Source organism: Gymnogyps californianus, chromosome 22 (genome assembly GCF_018139145.2).
Source record: "Gymnogyps californianus isolate 813 chromosome 22, ASM1813914v2, whole genome shotgun sequence".
Classification (NCBI taxonomy): Eukaryota; Metazoa; Chordata; class Aves; order Accipitriformes; family Cathartidae; genus Gymnogyps; species Gymnogyps californianus.
Window position 1 is genome coordinate 5,085,624 of NC_059492.1, and position 16,473 is coordinate 5,102,096.

The 16,473-nt window shown below is 45.6% G+C and overlaps 1 protein-coding gene and 3 non-coding genes across 6 annotated transcripts; all 4 read left to right on the plus strand.

The window, feature by feature from the left end:
- The first annotated feature begins 1,686 nt into the window (after positions 1-1,686).
- Positions 1,687-16,225, plus strand: PABPC4 (poly(A) binding protein cytoplasmic 4). Of its 3 annotated transcripts, XM_050909858.1 has the most exons (15): positions 1,687-2,563; positions 8,617-8,810; positions 9,128-9,243; positions 9,720-9,859; positions 10,129-10,223; positions 10,831-10,968; positions 11,570-11,665; positions 12,166-12,438; positions 12,706-12,793; positions 12,967-13,086; positions 13,661-13,788; positions 14,431-14,524; positions 14,645-14,775; positions 14,866-14,965; positions 15,884-16,225. In XM_050909858.1, exons 1-14 carry the CDS (start codon positions 2,371-2,373, stop codon positions 14,950-14,952), a joined length of 1,893 nt encoding a protein of 630 aa, XP_050765815.1. In that variant the 5' UTR covers positions 1,687-2,370; the 3' UTR covers positions 14,953-14,965; positions 15,884-16,225. The 3 variants fall into 3 exon arrangements, with proteins under 3 accessions (XP_050765815.1, XP_050765816.1, XP_050765817.1); XM_050909859.1 differs by lacking the exon at positions 12,967-13,086; XM_050909860.1 differs by lacking the exons at positions 12,706-12,793; positions 12,967-13,086; positions 13,661-13,788; ... (2 more) ...; positions 14,866-14,965; positions 15,884-16,225 and having other exon boundaries at positions 12,224-12,316.
- Positions 11,286-11,418, plus strand: LOC127025208 (small nucleolar RNA SNORA55). Its single transcript, XR_007767637.1, has one exon. It is a non-coding gene; the product is annotated as a small nucleolar RNA SNORA55 (small nucleolar RNA).
- LOC127025207 (small nucleolar RNA SNORA55) lies at positions 11,940-12,072 on the plus strand. Its single transcript, XR_007767636.1, has one exon. It is a non-coding gene; the product is annotated as a small nucleolar RNA SNORA55 (small nucleolar RNA).
- On the plus strand, positions 13,221-13,353 carry LOC127025206 (small nucleolar RNA SNORA55). Its single transcript, XR_007767635.1, has one exon. It is a non-coding gene; the product is annotated as a small nucleolar RNA SNORA55 (small nucleolar RNA).
- Positions 16,226-16,473: the final 248 nt, after the last annotated feature.

Here is a 16,473-nt window from a genome sequence, read left to right on the forward strand (position 1 = left end):
GTAAGGTAGAATCGAAGTCACAGCAGACCAGCTACCAGCCTCTGTAGACTATCTTAGTCCCCCTTAACAGGACATCCATGGTGCCTGAAGGTCACTGATGAATCACTGAATCCTGCGCTGCTGTGTCCTCACGCTCTGCTGAAGATGCTGGAAATAGATAATTACGAGTCTCCCGGGAGCTGAATCTCGTGAGTGTGAAGCTGTGGGACAGCGGAGGGGGGTGAACCCCTCTCTTGTTCCAGCGGCTTTCTTCTGCATTTGGAGTTGTTCAGCCCTCACCCTGGGAAGAAGGACTGACAGCTCGCTTCCACGGGCAGACGTCGAGGACCCTTGGTCCCGCTCCAGGGTGGCCCATGATGTGAGCTGGCACAGCGCCGGGGCTGCCGCAGGAACTCGCACTTATTTGAGGAAAAATTATGCTCTGGAGAGGAGGAGGCTGTGAGAACCGCTCCAGCTATGGTCACTCCTTATCTCACTGCCAGCGACACCTCCAAAACCATAGCTTGGTGCAGCGAGAAAAATTATCCCAGAGGAATTATTCGCTGTCCTGGTGCATTCCTCTGCTCGTCCTGCTCCTTGCTGCAGTCCCAGCCCCATGGCTCCGCTCTCTCCAGGAGGCTGCCCCGGGCCCCTCGTGTTTCATGGCAGGACTGAGCAGCCCCGTGAGACATCCACATGCAGAGGATGGGGATGGGGTGGAAAACAACCCCAAAAACAGCCTTCTGGGGGCTGTTGCTATGAGTGCATGTCCCTGCCAGCTGCCCGCAGAGGGTTGTTTCACCCTAAATCTGGCCCGCCATCCCTGCGCAGGGACAAGACTTTGGTGTCGCTCAAGCTGCCATGGGATCAGTACACGGCCTGAGCTGTGAGACTGCACAGCTGTCCTCCAAATGCCGCCCGGGTGCCATTTTTCATGGCAACCACGTCGATTTGAAGGATTAGGAAGCCTTATTTATTGGGTTGGTTGCTGGCTTGGGGGAGGTGGACATCCCTGAGAGGTGAGGGGTGGATGTTGTTGGGCAGCCTGAGGAAAACCAGGTCTCGCTGAGGAGTGGTGAGGGGCTGGGGTCTGAAGGGGAGCGCCTGGCAGTGTGGCACTAGTCCCTCCTGGCGCGTGTTCATCGTGAGGGGCCAGAACCGCCCAGGGATTTGGGATTCCTGGCGCTGGAAGCGGTTTGGAAAGAAATGGAGGCCCAGTTTGTCCTGGTGCACGTGAGGAGGCCGGAGCCAGGGCGATGGCAGGGCAATCCTGAGGGGCCGTGGGCCGCCATGTCCCCGAGGAGGGTCGTCGACTGGTGACCCCAAAATGGCGGGCGGGGGAGCCGCTGCGGGAGCCGCGAGCCCCCTCAGGCCGGGCTAGCCCCGCCCCCGCCTCGCCTCAGGCCGGCCCGGGCTGGGCGGCGGTCCTCCCCCCCGCTGGGGTCGCTGCAGCGGGCGGCGGCGGCGCGGCGGGCGGCGGGGGTCGCTCCCCGCCGGGCCTCGCCGCCTCCTCTCCGCGGCACGGCGGCCCGCTCACGCCGCGGCGGCGGCTATAAAGGGGCGCCCGCCGGCTACTGACGCCTCTCCGCTCGCCGGGCCGCAGCGCGTGAGTCGGTGTCGGGCCCAGCGCCGCCCCGGGCCGGGACCGCAGGGCAGGGAGGGCACGGGGAAGCGCGGGGGCGCCGGGCGAGCGCGGCTCCGGCCCGCTCTCTCCTGTCAGCCCGGCCGCCCCTCTCGGCGCTCAACCGCCGCCGCGTGTTATTTATTGCCCCACTAGAGCCGATCTATTTTTTATATATATATGTAAAATATAAACCTAGCAGAGAAGACTTAATTTTAAAGGAAAGGTTCGTATAAATATATATTACAGAGAGGATTATTTTTCCTATTTTTTTTTTCTTTTTTTTACCTCAGAAAATCAAACGGCCTCTGCTCTGGAGAATTGGGGCTAAATTAGACTCTTAAAGCAAAATAAGGGACGTGGTTTTAGGGAGATCGAGGAGGGTTTTTGCCCCAGAGCTGACAGGAGAAACACTCAGGAGCTGGCATATGAATTTTGGCTTCATATCCGAGCCCCGCTCTCCTGGAGGCTTAACTTTGGTTTTTTCTGATTTCCAGGCCTCTCCTCCCCCCTCAGCTGCTCTCTGTCCCGGGGCCTGGCGTGGCGGAGCAGCCGTCCCCCGGTCCCCTCTACTGCGCCCGCCCTCCGGTCACCGGCCTCCTGCCAGCCCCCCCTCTCCCAAGCTGTTTCTGCAGGCCCCTGCTTAGTGAGGCTTTTAAATAAGATTTTGAGTTTTCCCCCGTTTTAAATATTTACAAAAAGCTTGACTTAAAGAAACCCCAAGAATAAAACCCTCTTAGTTCCCGGTGGGGGCGCGTGCTGGGTGGAAGATGAACACGGCTGCCAGCAGTTACCCGATGGCATCGCTGTACGTGGGTGACCTGCACCCCGATGTCACCGAGGCCATGCTCTACGAGAAGTTCAGCCCCGCTGGGCCCGTTCTCTCGATTCGGGTCTGCAGGGATATGATCACCCGCCGGTCACTCGGGTATGCCTATGTCAACTTCCAGCAGCCAGCAGATGGTAAGTGACATATAACAACCGCATCTACGGCTTTTTTCTTCACTTTTATTCACTTTTTCCCCACTAATCCACACTATTGTTGGTGTGTATTGCCATGTAGCTGCCTGCTAAAATGTTACAGAATAAGTAATCACTTGCTAGTGACTGAAGCTGGAATATTTTTTTACTGCTTGGTGTCTACAAAATACTCTGCAAATGCACATCTTAGTAACATCTCTGATAGACCTATTTCTCTCTTACCGGTAGTAAACTTTGGAGACTCGGGTTTGTTCCTTGCATAAGAGAATAATCTCCACTGTGTTCCCCTTCGTTCTTGTGCAGGTTTGGGCTATTTGTGTAGGTCTTTGTGCAGTCAGTCCTAGCAGAAAAAGTTCAGAGTAGTCAGCCCAGGTCGAATGTTCAGTTTGACTGGCTGAGCCTCTGGCTACCCACTCACCCCAATTTAATACTTGGGGGATCTGGTGGACTGCAGGTTGCTGTGTTTGTGCAAGCAGCTGGATGGGTCTCCCAGTCTGGGAAGTGGTATTCTTGTGTTAATGGGAAAGAAGATGTGTTGTTCAATGCATGGGAAACCAGGTTGTCTCACATGCAGAAGCCATGTTGATTTGCTCTTGCCAGACTCTCTTTTTCATACTTTAATTTGGTTCCTGCTCACGTAGGTATGCCAGAGCTGAAGCAGCAGTAGCATGTGAAAGATAGGACAGAAGAGGTCATTTTGGAACATATCTTTTCTGGAAGAAAAATGGGTCAGTGTTTTCTGCCCTAGTTTTCAGAGCTTTTGCTTGTTGACTGGTGCAAGTTTATTGCTCTGTGCTGTGATTTGGCAGTATCTGTATGCGATAGAGACATCCAAATGATAGATGAGAGCGAACTTTCCCTTGAATTCAGAATTGATTCACAACAGCACAGACTTCAGCAGCAAGTAAACTTGCCTTTAGCCTGTAGTAGGTTATCCTGCTTTACATTTTTACAGACAGCAGAGCGGTCTTTTTGTTGTGCAGGGTAATATATTGACTTTGGATCAAAGTATTTGTTATGTAGAAAACAGAAATGTTATTACAAAATTGTATACCTGCAAGCTAGCAGAGCCTCTGGGATTGAGCTCTTGGCTGGAATGTTTGGATTTTACGTAGTCTGTTGTGACTATGTGCCTTCCTAGCTTCCATCCTCTCGCAGGTCAGAGTACCTTCTGCACGCCCTTTCCTTGGGATGCGGACTGATCTGGTCGAGCATTTCTGATCCTTTCTCTTGCCAGGCCGATAAAAAGCTGGCTTGCACCCCAGTGCATAATTTCTCATTCATGGAACTCTCAGAAATGCTTTTTATGCAGGCTAAGCAATGTATTTGTGTGTTTTAAAACTTCTCAGTGAGAAGGAAAGAGCCTGAGAGCCTGTCTGTGTGGTCCTCTCCTGCTCTGATGAACTTGTCTGCGCTGACTCCCTCTTATAAAACCACCTTGGTACGTTCATGTGCTGTACAAGCAAGGGTACAGTTACCCAGGCTCACCTGCCTTTGTCTAGGCTATGATCTCATTTTGCAGGATAAGAGAAATAAAAACAAGCAGCAGAAATAAAACCAAGAAGGAATTCAAAGCTCAGATTAGATAAATGTTGGGGAGGTGGGGTGCAAAAGACTATAGATAAAGTTCTCTTAAAGTAGGGAAGACCTGTGTAATACTCATAGTTATGATGTTAAAAGAGAAGAGTGGCTAGTCACATGTGCTTGCTTTAGCAGAAAAGTTCTGCTCCTGATACAAATACAGGTGGCCTTCCAATATATTTCAAGGTAATCTTTTATGGTGATAAATAGGCAGGAATTTAGTGGGAGGTTGCATCATTCTGGGCTCCTGGTGAGGCAGCAGACATTTTAGGAAGTCCCAGTACTTCAAGTGATACTTTGACACAGTAAGTGGTGTCTTGTTACTGGTAGGTCTTAGAAGGTCAAGTGATTTAAACCTAATCATTGAGTTAATATTGGGAAGGAGAAATATTCAAACTCCTCCTGCCCTCATGAAGAGATCTCTTCTAAAATGCTCCTAATTTCTTCTGTCTGGCAAACTGCAGCATGTGTTACTTTGCATAAGTGAAAAACAGCTGCTGTACTAAATGTAATGCAGCAGAACATAAACAGATAATTTTGGAAAGGTAAGCCTGTTGGTGGTGCGTTGTGGTCTCTCCAAAACAGACTTGAATATGAAGAATACAATTTTTATTGTCAAATGCAGACATTGGGATTGTTTTCAAGGTGGCAGTACGCAGTATGGCCTGCATGCGGGCTTTCTGAGAGAAGGAGGGATCTGTATTTTCTTCCAGGAATGCATAACCAGAAATGCATTTGGACTTCATTTTACTAAATCTATGAAAAGATGGGGGGCGTTCTGTAGCACCGTAGGGATCTGTTTTGATTTATGGGTGATAGTAGATGCTACAAAATACCGCTTAAAGTAATCAGGAAGCTTTGTGCTCTGAAAACTTTAAGGGAGGTTCTTGTGGACACATTGTTAGTATGCTTGAAGTGGTAGTAGGTATTAAAGAAGTTGATATGTGATAGTTTGCATTTCCCTGGCGCCTTTTGTGGAAGGACGAGTGCTTCGTAAGTCTGAAGAAAACAATGTTTTAACTTTGTTGTGTGGTAAATAGGACTCTGTCCTTATGGCTAGAGAAAGGCCGTAGAGCAAGTCAAGTAGCCAGAACTCTTCCCCATTATGTGGGGCCACGAGGAGATCACACTGTCACATCCTGAACATGCCGTGTACTTCCAGAGTTCCTGTGTCTGAATTGGTTCAAAGCTTGCGTTTTTCTTTACATTTTTGTTAGCTAGTGGAGTGATGCTTGACCCTGGAAGGGGTTACTTTCTGGACATGCGTTGCCTAACTGGTAGTCTGCTGCAGAGAGGTTATTTTTAGTGAAAATAAGCTCTGCTGTTTTCGATTGCAGTTCTTTGGCATAGTAACCAGTGAATGCTGAATACTGAATCTGTCATACTGTGATAGGCAGATTAAGGAAATGCTTCAAAGTTCTGGCTAGTTCAGGCTCAGCTGTGGTCGTTAATATTTATTCTTTTTGACTGTGAAGAAGGGAAAGAAAACAAACTAATTTCATTTGAAAGAAAAGCTGCATTTCCTTTTTCACATGTTCCTCATGCAATTTAATTGCATTCCAGGGTTTCATAACATTGACAACAGTTGTGACATGACAACTCAGGTAACGAAGCAGAGAAACCTTAATATGGCTATAGAGATAAGCTGTTCTGGAAGTACAGAGAAAACAGAACATTTCCCAACCCAAGAAGGAACCCAGAGCTGGGATTAGATAAGTGTTTCTGAAGAAAGGTGTAGAAGAGTATAGATAAACTTTTTGTCTCTTCCTTAAAGAAGTGAAGACAATGTAAGAGAAGACCTGTGTAATGTAAATGCAGGTGTGAAGTTAAAAAGGAAGAGCGGTTACTTATATGCTTCATTGTCAACAGCATTTTGTTCTAACTTCGGTGATAAAGGGATTTAAGTCTGTTCTGTATGCAACCTCTCTTTTTTAAAAAATAAGTGGTTAAAATTTGCTATGTGCTTTTGTTGTTGGGTCTTTTTTGCTTGGTGATGTAAGCGAGAGCCCAGAGGTTTGCACAGCAGCCATCTTTGCAGAATAAAACTCCTTGTGCAGAGTTTCTCATGGTGAATCTTGGTGTGTGTGTGTGGTTATCTGTCTTTGTGCTGCTCAACCACAGTTGCTAATTCCAGCATTGTGTTAGCTCTGCCTCAGGAAGCCTGTAAGGGAGATTAATTACTTTGAGGCCTAAGGCAAACTGCAAGGAGTATGCTTTCCCTATCCAGAAGGCTGTGGAAGAGGAATGAAAAGGAAGCCTGAAAGGGGTTAAGAGCGTGTATAATGTTATATATGAGTTACAGTTGAGTCTGCTGGAAGGATGACAGGAACCAGTGGGAGAGAAACAGATACAGGAACTGAAATGGCTGAAGCTTTGTGGCTTAAATAGAAGCAAATAAGAAGGTGTTTGCTCAGATTAAGGAAATGAATCAGGTGTGCTTAGTCTGAGTCATTCACATAACTCATGCTGATCCTGTGCAGGTTTTCTTAGGTCCTGGTGTAATGTGATTGCATTTCCACCTGTGGGTATGGCAGACCTTCCTCAAATCAGGGAATCCATCTAGGGCTTTCTTATACCACTGCTCGCAAGAAGTGTCTGAGTGAATTTCAAGCAGAGTATAATAATAGAGTGGAATACTAGCAAGCTCTTGAAAGAGCAGTGCAATAGTATCTGCTGAAGTATATGCTTAGGAAGCTTGAAAGAACTAGGAGTAAGTTCATAACTAGTCTATATCTCGGTAGCTGCTGCACAGTGTTTCGCAGTTCCCTCTGGTTGCATGCCACTGCTTCATCTGCTTGTCACCTTTCAGCAGGAGCCCTGTTTCTGCTGCAAATGGTATATACAACTAGTTTGTGTCCTTGCCAACACATATTTCTGGAGGACCTCTCCCTGCTATTAATAAACACTGCCAAATTTGACAAGCTGGACCAAGTCGCCTGCTGAAGTGCCTACTAGGAATGGACTGCAGGAAGGACCTCAGTTGCATTGATTCAGAGTAGCAGCTGAGGAATCATTTTAGCATGGCAGTTAATTGCATTTAACACCTTTGACTAAACAGAGCTGGTAGAGTCCTAGCAAGTATAACTTTCCTCCTTAAATTATTTTCTCTTTTTTGTTTTTGCAAGCCTGACTACTTCAGGAATGAAGTCCAGCAGAGCTTGTTTCCCAGCTGGGTGTATGTGTGAAGGACTGGGGAAAATAGTGATGGCACCACTTCAATTTAAAAAGCAACAACAACAAAAAACATTTCAAAGCACATGAAAAATTCTGAGAAACTTCCATGCAGTAGTTGAAACTGACTTTGGGGTAGGGAGTGCAGGAGACTTCTGTAGGCAATGTCCCAGTGGAGTTCTGAGAGATAGTTCTGTGAAATGCTCAGTAGTTACTCTGGCTGCACTAGCAAAGTAACATGAAAGGTGTTTGAATTGGCATTTTCCTTGAATTTGCTGCTCCTGAAATCTAATCAGCAAGTATTGCTGGGTGAAGGAGGCCTGGAAGAACTGAGCCAAACAAATTTGGAAAACTTGGGTTCTGCCCTGTTAATATTCCTTGATTTTAATGCCTGTCTATCCCTCTCTTTCCCTGTTTCACGCTGGGAATTAACAGTCTTTCTTTTTCTCTGCTCACTCCATGCTGGGAGTGTTTTCTGGCACAGAAGAGTCCCAAGCATCTCAATTTTATGAACAAGATCCTAATGTGTGTACGTAATGATCCTTTTAATATATCAGTAGGTAGCAGAAATAGAATCGTGGAGGGGGGTTTCAGTGTAGGTTAGAATGACAGTGCTGGGATTTTAGAGTTTAGATAAACACTTCCCTGTTAATCAGATCAGGTATATGGACTTTTTTTCCAGAGTTTTGTCCACTCTTGCTGTCATCTTTAGATTGAGCAACTGGGGAATAATTTTTTGGCCACATAAGTTATAGAGGCTGACTCACATCTTCCCAGCCAGCCACGTGTTTGTGCGCTTTTTCCCTGACCTGACAGGGAGATGATCCTTTTCTCTTAATAGAAATGAGTACTGGTAGATGTGAGCTTCATGAAAAGCAAACAAGCCAAACAGTCACTTTTGTTACTTCCCTTTTTTTCTCCAGGGTTTCCTGTATTTCCTTTCCTTCTTTGGGTGGAGCAATTTACCTTTATAATAATTAAGAATATAACTAATAAACCCCAGGCATTTTGACATTCATTTTGCTGTGGTTGTTAAAACATTACTATAATGTAAATTTAAAATAGTCTATTAAACCTATTATATACTTAAACATGTCTAATGACTGTGCTGCAAAGACCCCCCTTGAAACATTAAGTTAAAAAGTCATTGGAATTGGTTGCCCATGATATTACCCCAAATGTCTCCGTGAGCTGAGTAAAATTCAGAGAAAATGATCACCCACATGATGGAAACCCTTATTCTTTAACAAACCACAGAAATCTGTTCTTGACTTCTCTTGCAGCTGAGCGTGCTCTAGATACCATGAATTTTGATGTGATCAAAGGAAAACCCATTCGCATCATGTGGTCTCAGAGGGACCCCTCCTTGAGGAAGTCAGGGGTTGGGAATGTCTTCATTAAGAACCTGGACAAATCCATTGATAACAAGGCACTTTATGACACATTCTCAGCGTTTGGGAATATTTTGTCCTGCAAGGTGAGATGTGGTTACTTTGTCCAATTCTGTTATAGCAGTGACATGATCAGACACGTCCAATGTAGGAAGCAAAAGGGACACCTTTCACCAAGTGAGGAGCGGAGTCTCTAAAAGGCAGAGTTGACCAGAAGGTCAGGGATTGCTGAAGTTACGTCAGATTTGATCATGAAGTGCGCAAGTCTGAAACACAGATAATGTCTTCCTAGTGTTGACCCTTGGCAGTAACCTCTTTTCTCGTGCTGGCCTTGCATCTGAGCGTGACAGAGGAGAAAACATGTTCAGAGAGCTGATGTTTTGTTTTCCTTCCGCTTATCTAGGTGGTGTGTGATGAGAATGGCTCTAAGGGCTACGCATTTGTGCACTTTGAGACCCAGGATGCTGCAGATAGAGCCATCGAGAAGATGAACGGCATGCTGCTAAACGACCGCAAAGTGTGAGTGTCACAGCCAGAAGCAGCAACGATCGCATGAACCGTGATGCATCTCGGTATTAACAGGGACACACAAGGCACTGGTTCTCCTGGCCCAAGCCTTGGCCTGCTACCTCTCCACTACAGGGCTGGTGAGTGACCCTGCCCAAGCCATGGCCTGCTACCCCTCCATTACAGGGCTGGTGGGTTTCCCTAACCAAGCCTTGATTTGCTACCTCTCTGCTAGCGGGCTGGGGTGGGTTTCTGTGGCCAATACTCTCTCCAGTGCAGAGCTGGGTGGGCATCCTTGGCCGACCGTAGGACAGGTGATTTTTCTGGTTGGTCTGTGGCCTGTTTGTCCTTCTCTTCTGCTGTCACCCTTTCTTGTCCCCATTCCCAGCTCCTACTACACACTCATTTTTTGCCTCGCTGCAAGTCACACATTGTTTTTCCACTCTTGAAAACAAGCTGCTTATTGGAATTTTCATTCTTTCTTACAGATTTGTTGGGAGATTCAAGTCTCGTAAAGAGCGGGAGGCTGAGTTGGGAGCCAAGGCGAAGGAATTCACCAATGTTTATATTAAAAACTTTGGGGATGACATGGATGATGAAAGACTAAAGGAGCTCTTCAGCAAATATGGTAAATACAGAAACAGTTTTAATGAAGCTGTGAATTTCATGACCCATGGTAGTTTAACAGTGCTGCTACCATCTGTATAGCTCTACCTGGGTTACTTTGAGGCTGAGGAATGCAAAGAGTTGAGGTGTGGGTAGCAGGTGTGCCAAATGTTGGACAGGAGGCAGAGGGTGACTGGCAGATGAGAGAGTGTGAGCTGGGGCTATTACATAGAGTTTAATAGTCTTGAAATAGTTTTATGATATTTTACTAACCCTGTCCCTTGGTAACAGGTAAAACTCTGAGTGTTAAAGTGATGACAGACCCCACTGGAAAATCCAAAGGCTTTGGCTTTGTAAGCTTTGAAAAGCATGAAGATGCTAACAAGGTATGACCAATTTTTTTGCTGCTTGGGTATCTTCAGAGAAGAAAAACTTACTTGGTTTATCATAGGAGCCTGTTACTAAAATGGGATAAAATTCTGCCTCAGGCATAACCTCTTCTAGATGTGGGAACTTAGAAACCTTTTACACCTCACTAGCTTGACATTCAAGGGTAACTTGGCATTTCTCCAGATTACTAGATCCACACAATGCAGTGGTATAATCAAGAAGGTTAATTGCTGAAGAAATACTACAATGCAAGGCTTAAGGAGGAGGAAGGCATTTACAGTGAGAACATTGCTTAGAAATGGTCTTCTCTAAGCAGTATGCTTGTTAAAATTTGGGCTTAATTGCAAGAAGGGGTGGGGATAAACTCACAAGTTGCTCTTAGTCCAGCACTTAGGGTGGTGGTGTCAGCATGGTCTCTTCTGATAACTTCAGTTTGTCTTTAGCCGTTGTTACATGGAAGCAGTGCAAAGGTAACGTGGCAACCTTGGTTTATTGGCTAACAGGCAGGGATACAATGTGAACTTTGGACAGTCCTGTTCTTAACAGGATCGGGTGCTGTCTTGCTTCAGCAGTTGACAGTTTCCTCTTGAACCCTCTGTCCAGGCAGTAGAAGAAATGAATGGAAAGGATATCAATGGGAAAATGGTATTTGTAGGCCGAGCACAGAAGAAGGTTGAGCGCCAGGCAGAGCTGAAACGGAAGTTTGAACAGCTAAAACAAGAGAGACTCAGCCGGTACCAGGTGAATAGTCTGTTCCTTTTCTGAATTTAAGCACCATTTTCAGTCTATTGGCAGACTTGAAAGGAATTGACAAAGTAATCAGTCATTGTCCTATGAGAGATCCTGGGAGTTAAAACGTAAAGGCGACTCCGTGGTATTTGGGGTCAAAGGGGGTGTCAGGGCATAGTCTTGGCAATGAAATGTTAAGGAGGACATGAGAAAAGTCATGCAGTCCCCTTTATTTTCAAATGGGGATACCTGGAAGGATGGAAAGAGACAGCATAACCCTATACTGTTGTGTCTCTAATTTATGGCAAAACCGGGTCATGTCAGAGATCGCATCTGAATCTTTCCCACTCCTTGCGATACAGTGCTGGATTGGAGATACATGATGCAACAGGAAAGCAGAGGAAATCCAGACAAGCTCCCTTTCACCATAGTGGGACTTGTCTCTACACCTTTGCAACATTTATCGCCTTCAGCTTTGGTTGGTATGAAAGGAATGTTATGATAAATTAAGAGCTTTCAGACAAATTACAGCTCTGGCACATGGATGCTAATAGTCGAGGTGCTCAAGATTTTCTTTAATGTTATGAATGTCTTATTGTTCTCCCCTCTCTAGGGTGTTAACCTATACATTAAAAACCTAGATGACACTATAGATGATGAAAAACTGAGGAAGGAGTTCTCACCTTTTGGGTCAATAACGAGTGCCAAGGTATTGTGGGGTTTGGGGTATTTGGATTTTAAAGCCTGAAGAGGAACTGTTACTGACATGGGATTGAAGGGCAGTTCTTATACTCCCTGGTCATTGTGGTCCTGAGAACATCTGGGCTAGTAAATACACAGATTTCTTTGGGTCTCGGTGGGATTTTACTGAAAACTTCCTTCATTCCCTCATGAAAAGAGGAGGCAGGAAGTGGCAAACATGCTTGTTTGAGGGGACTCCCAATAAGCATGAAATGGTGTTTCCCTATGTGCGTTTAGAGGCTGCACCAAATCTTTCCCATTCCTTACTGTGCAGTGTGGGCCTGGGGACACATGGTGCTTACAGAAAAGCAGAGTAAATCCAGACAGGTGACTTTTCATTCATTGAGTACCTGTCTCTACACCTCTGCAACAGTTATGTCCTACCTGCCTGAAATCTGACATTGAAATATGGATTCTTAGGCTAAGTCCTTGTCATGGTACTCCACTAGCAATTGATCTTTACTGCAGGTGATGCTGGAAGATGGACGGAGCAAAGGGTTTGGCTTTGTCTGCTTTTCCTCTCCAGAGGAAGCTACGAAAGCTGTGACAGAGATGAATGGGAGAATAGTGGGCTCAAAGCCGTTGTATGTTGCGCTTGCACAAAGGAAAGAAGAGCGAAAGGCCCATCTAACTAATCAGTACATGCAGCGCATTGCTGGGATGAGAGCCTTGCCTGCCAACACAATCATTAATCAGTTCCAGCCTGCTGCTGGGGGATATTTCATGCCTGCTGTGCCCCAGGTGAGCTGAGCTGGTGTGGTTTTTTTAACCTGTCTTGGAGCTTTGATGGTTCAGCTGCAGTAATCTCACTGAGCTTTTCTTATGCCTATAAGCAAATAACCCCTAAAGAGGGGTGCAGTCAGTGGAGTTCATTCTGTGACTTCCCAGCTGTCTGTTCTCTTAATGGAATTGAGTGTTGAGTCCTGGCAACAACTGCCAAAACATGTTGTAAACAATGTTTGTTATTCACTTAGATGTTGCCTCTGAGCTTGTCTGATCTTTCTTCAGGCTCAGAGCAGACCCACTTACTATGCACCCAATCAAATGACGCAGATGAGACCCAACCCACGCTGGCAGCAAGGGGGAAGACCTCAAGGTGAGCATGCTAGAGACAATATTTTGGTTGCATGACCCTTTTGGCTGTACTTTCCAAGAACAACAACGCATGCTTTCCTTTCCATGCATAACCCCAGCCTGCTTCCTGTAGCTGACTGTCCTGACTTGCCAGTCAGTTCTGTTTTGAGGATTTCCCCTCGTTTCTTCCATTAGGCTTCCAGGGAATGCCAAATGCCATGCGCCAGTCTGGACCACGGCCAGCACTGCGCCATCTGGCCCCTGCCGGCAATGCTCCGGCCTCTCGTGGCCTCCCTGCCGCTGCCCAGCGAGTTGGTAAGGTGTCGGCCTCCCAGGCTCTTCCCCTTGTCTGTGAGGGAGGAGGATGCTATTGAGACTTGACCTCTACTTCCAAAGATGGCTGTCAGATACGGATAACCAAAGGCCACCTGGAGCAAGGGGCAGAGACAGCGCCTGAATCTTTCCTATTCCTTGCTGTGCAGTGCAGGTCTGGGGACAGTTGGTGCTACAGCACAGCAATGGAAATCCAGATGGGTTGTTTTCCACTGGTTTGGAACTCATCTCTACACCTCTGCAACATTTACCACTCAAAAAAAAAAAAAAGCTTTGTAGGTAATGGATATTGTTTTCAGAGCAGAGCATCCAAATTCATTTTATTCCGGTGACTAGCTAGAAAATACCTTAAATGCAAGATGTGGAATCCATGGCTTAGTTTTAGGGAGAATAGCCCCTTCCTAAAGTAGCCAGTTGCATTTTGGAGACCAGTTTGTAAAGAAGTATTACTGTGCAGAGCATAGTTTGAATTCAGCAGTTAATATCAGACATCCCAACACCATTGCTTGCGTGGTGCTACAGGTGTTTGTAACTCTGTTCTCCTCTTCTTTTGCAGGTGTTGGCACCGCAGCGCAGAACTTAGCTCCTCGTCCGCCTGTAGCTGCCCCTGCTCCCAGAGCGGTTCCTCCTTATAAATATGCCTCGAGTGTCCGCAGCCCACACCCAGCTGTACAGCCTTTGCAGGTAACACAAGGGTCTGGGCTGTGAAGTCCCTGCAGTTACTGCAGTCCAACAGGTTTTACATGCAACTGAAATGTTTTTACAGAAACTTCAAGCTACTTTTATAACCCAGACAGGCATCATAATTTGGAATTTAAAATCCTGGCAGTTTTTAAACCTAGTTGGTTTATCTGTCTTGTACTGGCAAGCCCTTTTTCACCCAGATTTGCTGTAAGGATATTTTTCTTGGTTCTTTGCTTTCCCATTTTGCCAACCAGTCATTCTCTTACCTCTTTGCCAAATCCTCACTAGGGTATCGTTGAAAGCACAGTTTGCTTTTCCCACAAACCTCTGCATTGTAAAAAAAAAAAAGGCACGCAGGGATGTTGCTCTTTCTCGATTGTGATAGTTGTCTCTCAATGTTTGATCCAGTTTTGGTGAGATATTTACAGTGCCCATGTGTGACATTATGGGGTTTTGAGTTCAGGACTTGGAGGGAGCATGTTTATGAACCAAGGGCACCTTATCTGTCCTTTTCTGAAACTTAAGCCTGCTGTAGGCTTGACAAAGATTGTGTTTTAGAAGGAGGGAATATCTTACTGTCGCTAAATATGAAGCAATCAACCTAGCATCTACTTCAGAACCCTCATGTCTGCCCTTTTATAGGCACCTCAGCCTGCCGTACATGTGCAGGGACAGGAACCGCTAACGGCCTCCATGCTGGCTGCTGCCCCTCCCCAGGAGCAGAAACAGATGCTGGGTAAGTGAAACTCTAGTTATTACAGATTGCATTTTGCTTTGGAAATCCCCTCAGGTTTCAGAGATGACTTTTTAATTGAAACTTGGCTGTCTGAACTCTTTTTTTTTTTTTCTTCCCTAGGAGAACGTTTGTTCCCTCTGATTCAAGCTATGCACCCCAGCCTTGCGGGGAAGATCACAGGAATGCTGCTAGAGATTGACAACTCAGAGCTGCTGCACATGCTTGAGTCTCCCGAGTCCCTCCGGTCAAAGGTAAACTGGACGGTTCCTTTAGATGGGGTGGATTGTGGGAGGCTTTGGTCAAGAGAGCAGGTCTCACTATAGGTAACTTGTCTCCCCGAGGTGGAGGAGGCCGTTGCAGTGTTGCAGGCTCACCAAGCCAAGAAAGAAGCTGCCCAGAAGGTGGGCGTGGTTGCTGCTACCTCTTAAACCAGGAAGACTGGTGAGTGTCTCGGTCCTTAGCTTCAGTTAACAGCTTCCAGAATCAGAGTAAATAAAGCATGCTTGTTAGTGAGTGCAGCCAGTCTGGAAACCTGTGTAGGTCCATGTGCAGCGCTTGTCTGATTTTAGTCCACTCTTTAAAAAACAAAACAAACAAACAAAAAAAACCCCCTAATGTAGTTTCTCCCAACAACATCGTTATTGTAGAAGCTTTAGAAATGTTCTTCAGAAATCTTATTTTAATTAAGCATCAGAAAGATGTTGCATAAGTCCCTGAAGTGTTCCTAGCAGTTGACATGTCAAGGAAGGGATAATGTATTGAGATGAGTCTTGTGAAACTGCTAATCTGGGAAATAAAATGAGACACAAGATGTCCTAGTGACTTTGAGGCTAAATAGGCTGTTAATGCCCATTCCTTATCCTGACAATCATCTGCCTACAGTATATACTAAAGTGCCAGTGTCAGGAATGTCATTTCACTGCATAGGTCTGTCCAAGCAAATGCGGTCTCCTGTGTTTGGAGCTAGCTCTTGTTTAACTTCTGAGTAAGATTTTTTGATTCTGTGAATGCCTCTTCTTGCTTTTGATAATACATTTTTCTGTGGGTTGTCTGGAATTGACGTCTTCAGTACTTCTTGTGAAGCTGTTGTAGTCAGACGTCGCAACTCAAAATGGCAAAGAATGATGAGGGTTCTTATATTTTCATCCATATATTTCTCAGTGGCTCCAGTCACTGGCTTCTCTGCTAAAGAATTTGAGTTTCTTGTCAGATGATCAGAAATGGATCCACAACCGTTAACAGCTTCTCTGTACCTTGCAAATGATATTGGAGTCCTTATGGCTTGTAATGCTGGAAAGTTCACTAGCCTGGAGCGAGGTGTGCTGTGCGTCGGTAACTTGTCTTCCTCTTTTCCTCTAGGATGCAAAGAAGCCAAATAGCCCCTTCATAGACATCAGCTCAAGACGTTTGAAGATTCTTCACTGTCCTGCAGATCTCAGTGCCATGCATCATATCACATAGTTATATTGCATTTTGTAAATTAATCTTTAAGATCTTATTTAAAAAGCCAACTCTAAAGCTCTAGATTTCCAAAACCAGAATTGGGCTTGCAAGCTTTTCTTTCGTGGTCAGAACAGAGCTACCCTTTGTGTCTTCTAAGGAGGACATTGAGGATTTTAGGCTGAAAGTATTTTGTGGTTTTGGTTTTAACTGAACAATCCAGTTTGGAAAGTCTGGAAAGCATTTATCAATAAAGGAATAAACTTTCACTGTGTTTGTCATCTTTTCTCTCGATTTGATAAGTAAATGTGATATGGCTTAGTAAAATTAAACTGATGAGTAGTTGTCACATGATTGATAGATTAAAATTGTGATTTGAGTTATTCTGCTTGTTAATTTTGAACAATCACTGTTTTGAAGCAGCTGTGTTAAAGTTATGCCACAGGCTGAATATGTTGGGTTTGGTTAGTGTCTGAATGGGTGATGACTGTCAACTAAGTGGTGATCCA

Bases quoted from the DNA above. Each gene is read 5' to 3' on its own strand.
- PABPC4 (XM_050909858.1), top strand. From the start codon at position 2,371: ATGAACACGGCTGCCAGCAGTTACCCGATGGCATCGCTGTACGTGGGT. The intron at 12,439-12,705 runs GTGAGCTGAGCT...ATCTTTCTTCAG, and splicing joins TCATGCCTGCTGTGCCCCAG to GCTCAGAGCAGACCCACTTA. The intron at 13,789-14,430 runs GTAACACAAGGG...GCCCTTTTATAG, and splicing joins CAGCTGTACAGCCTTTGCAG to GCACCTCAGCCTGCCGTACA.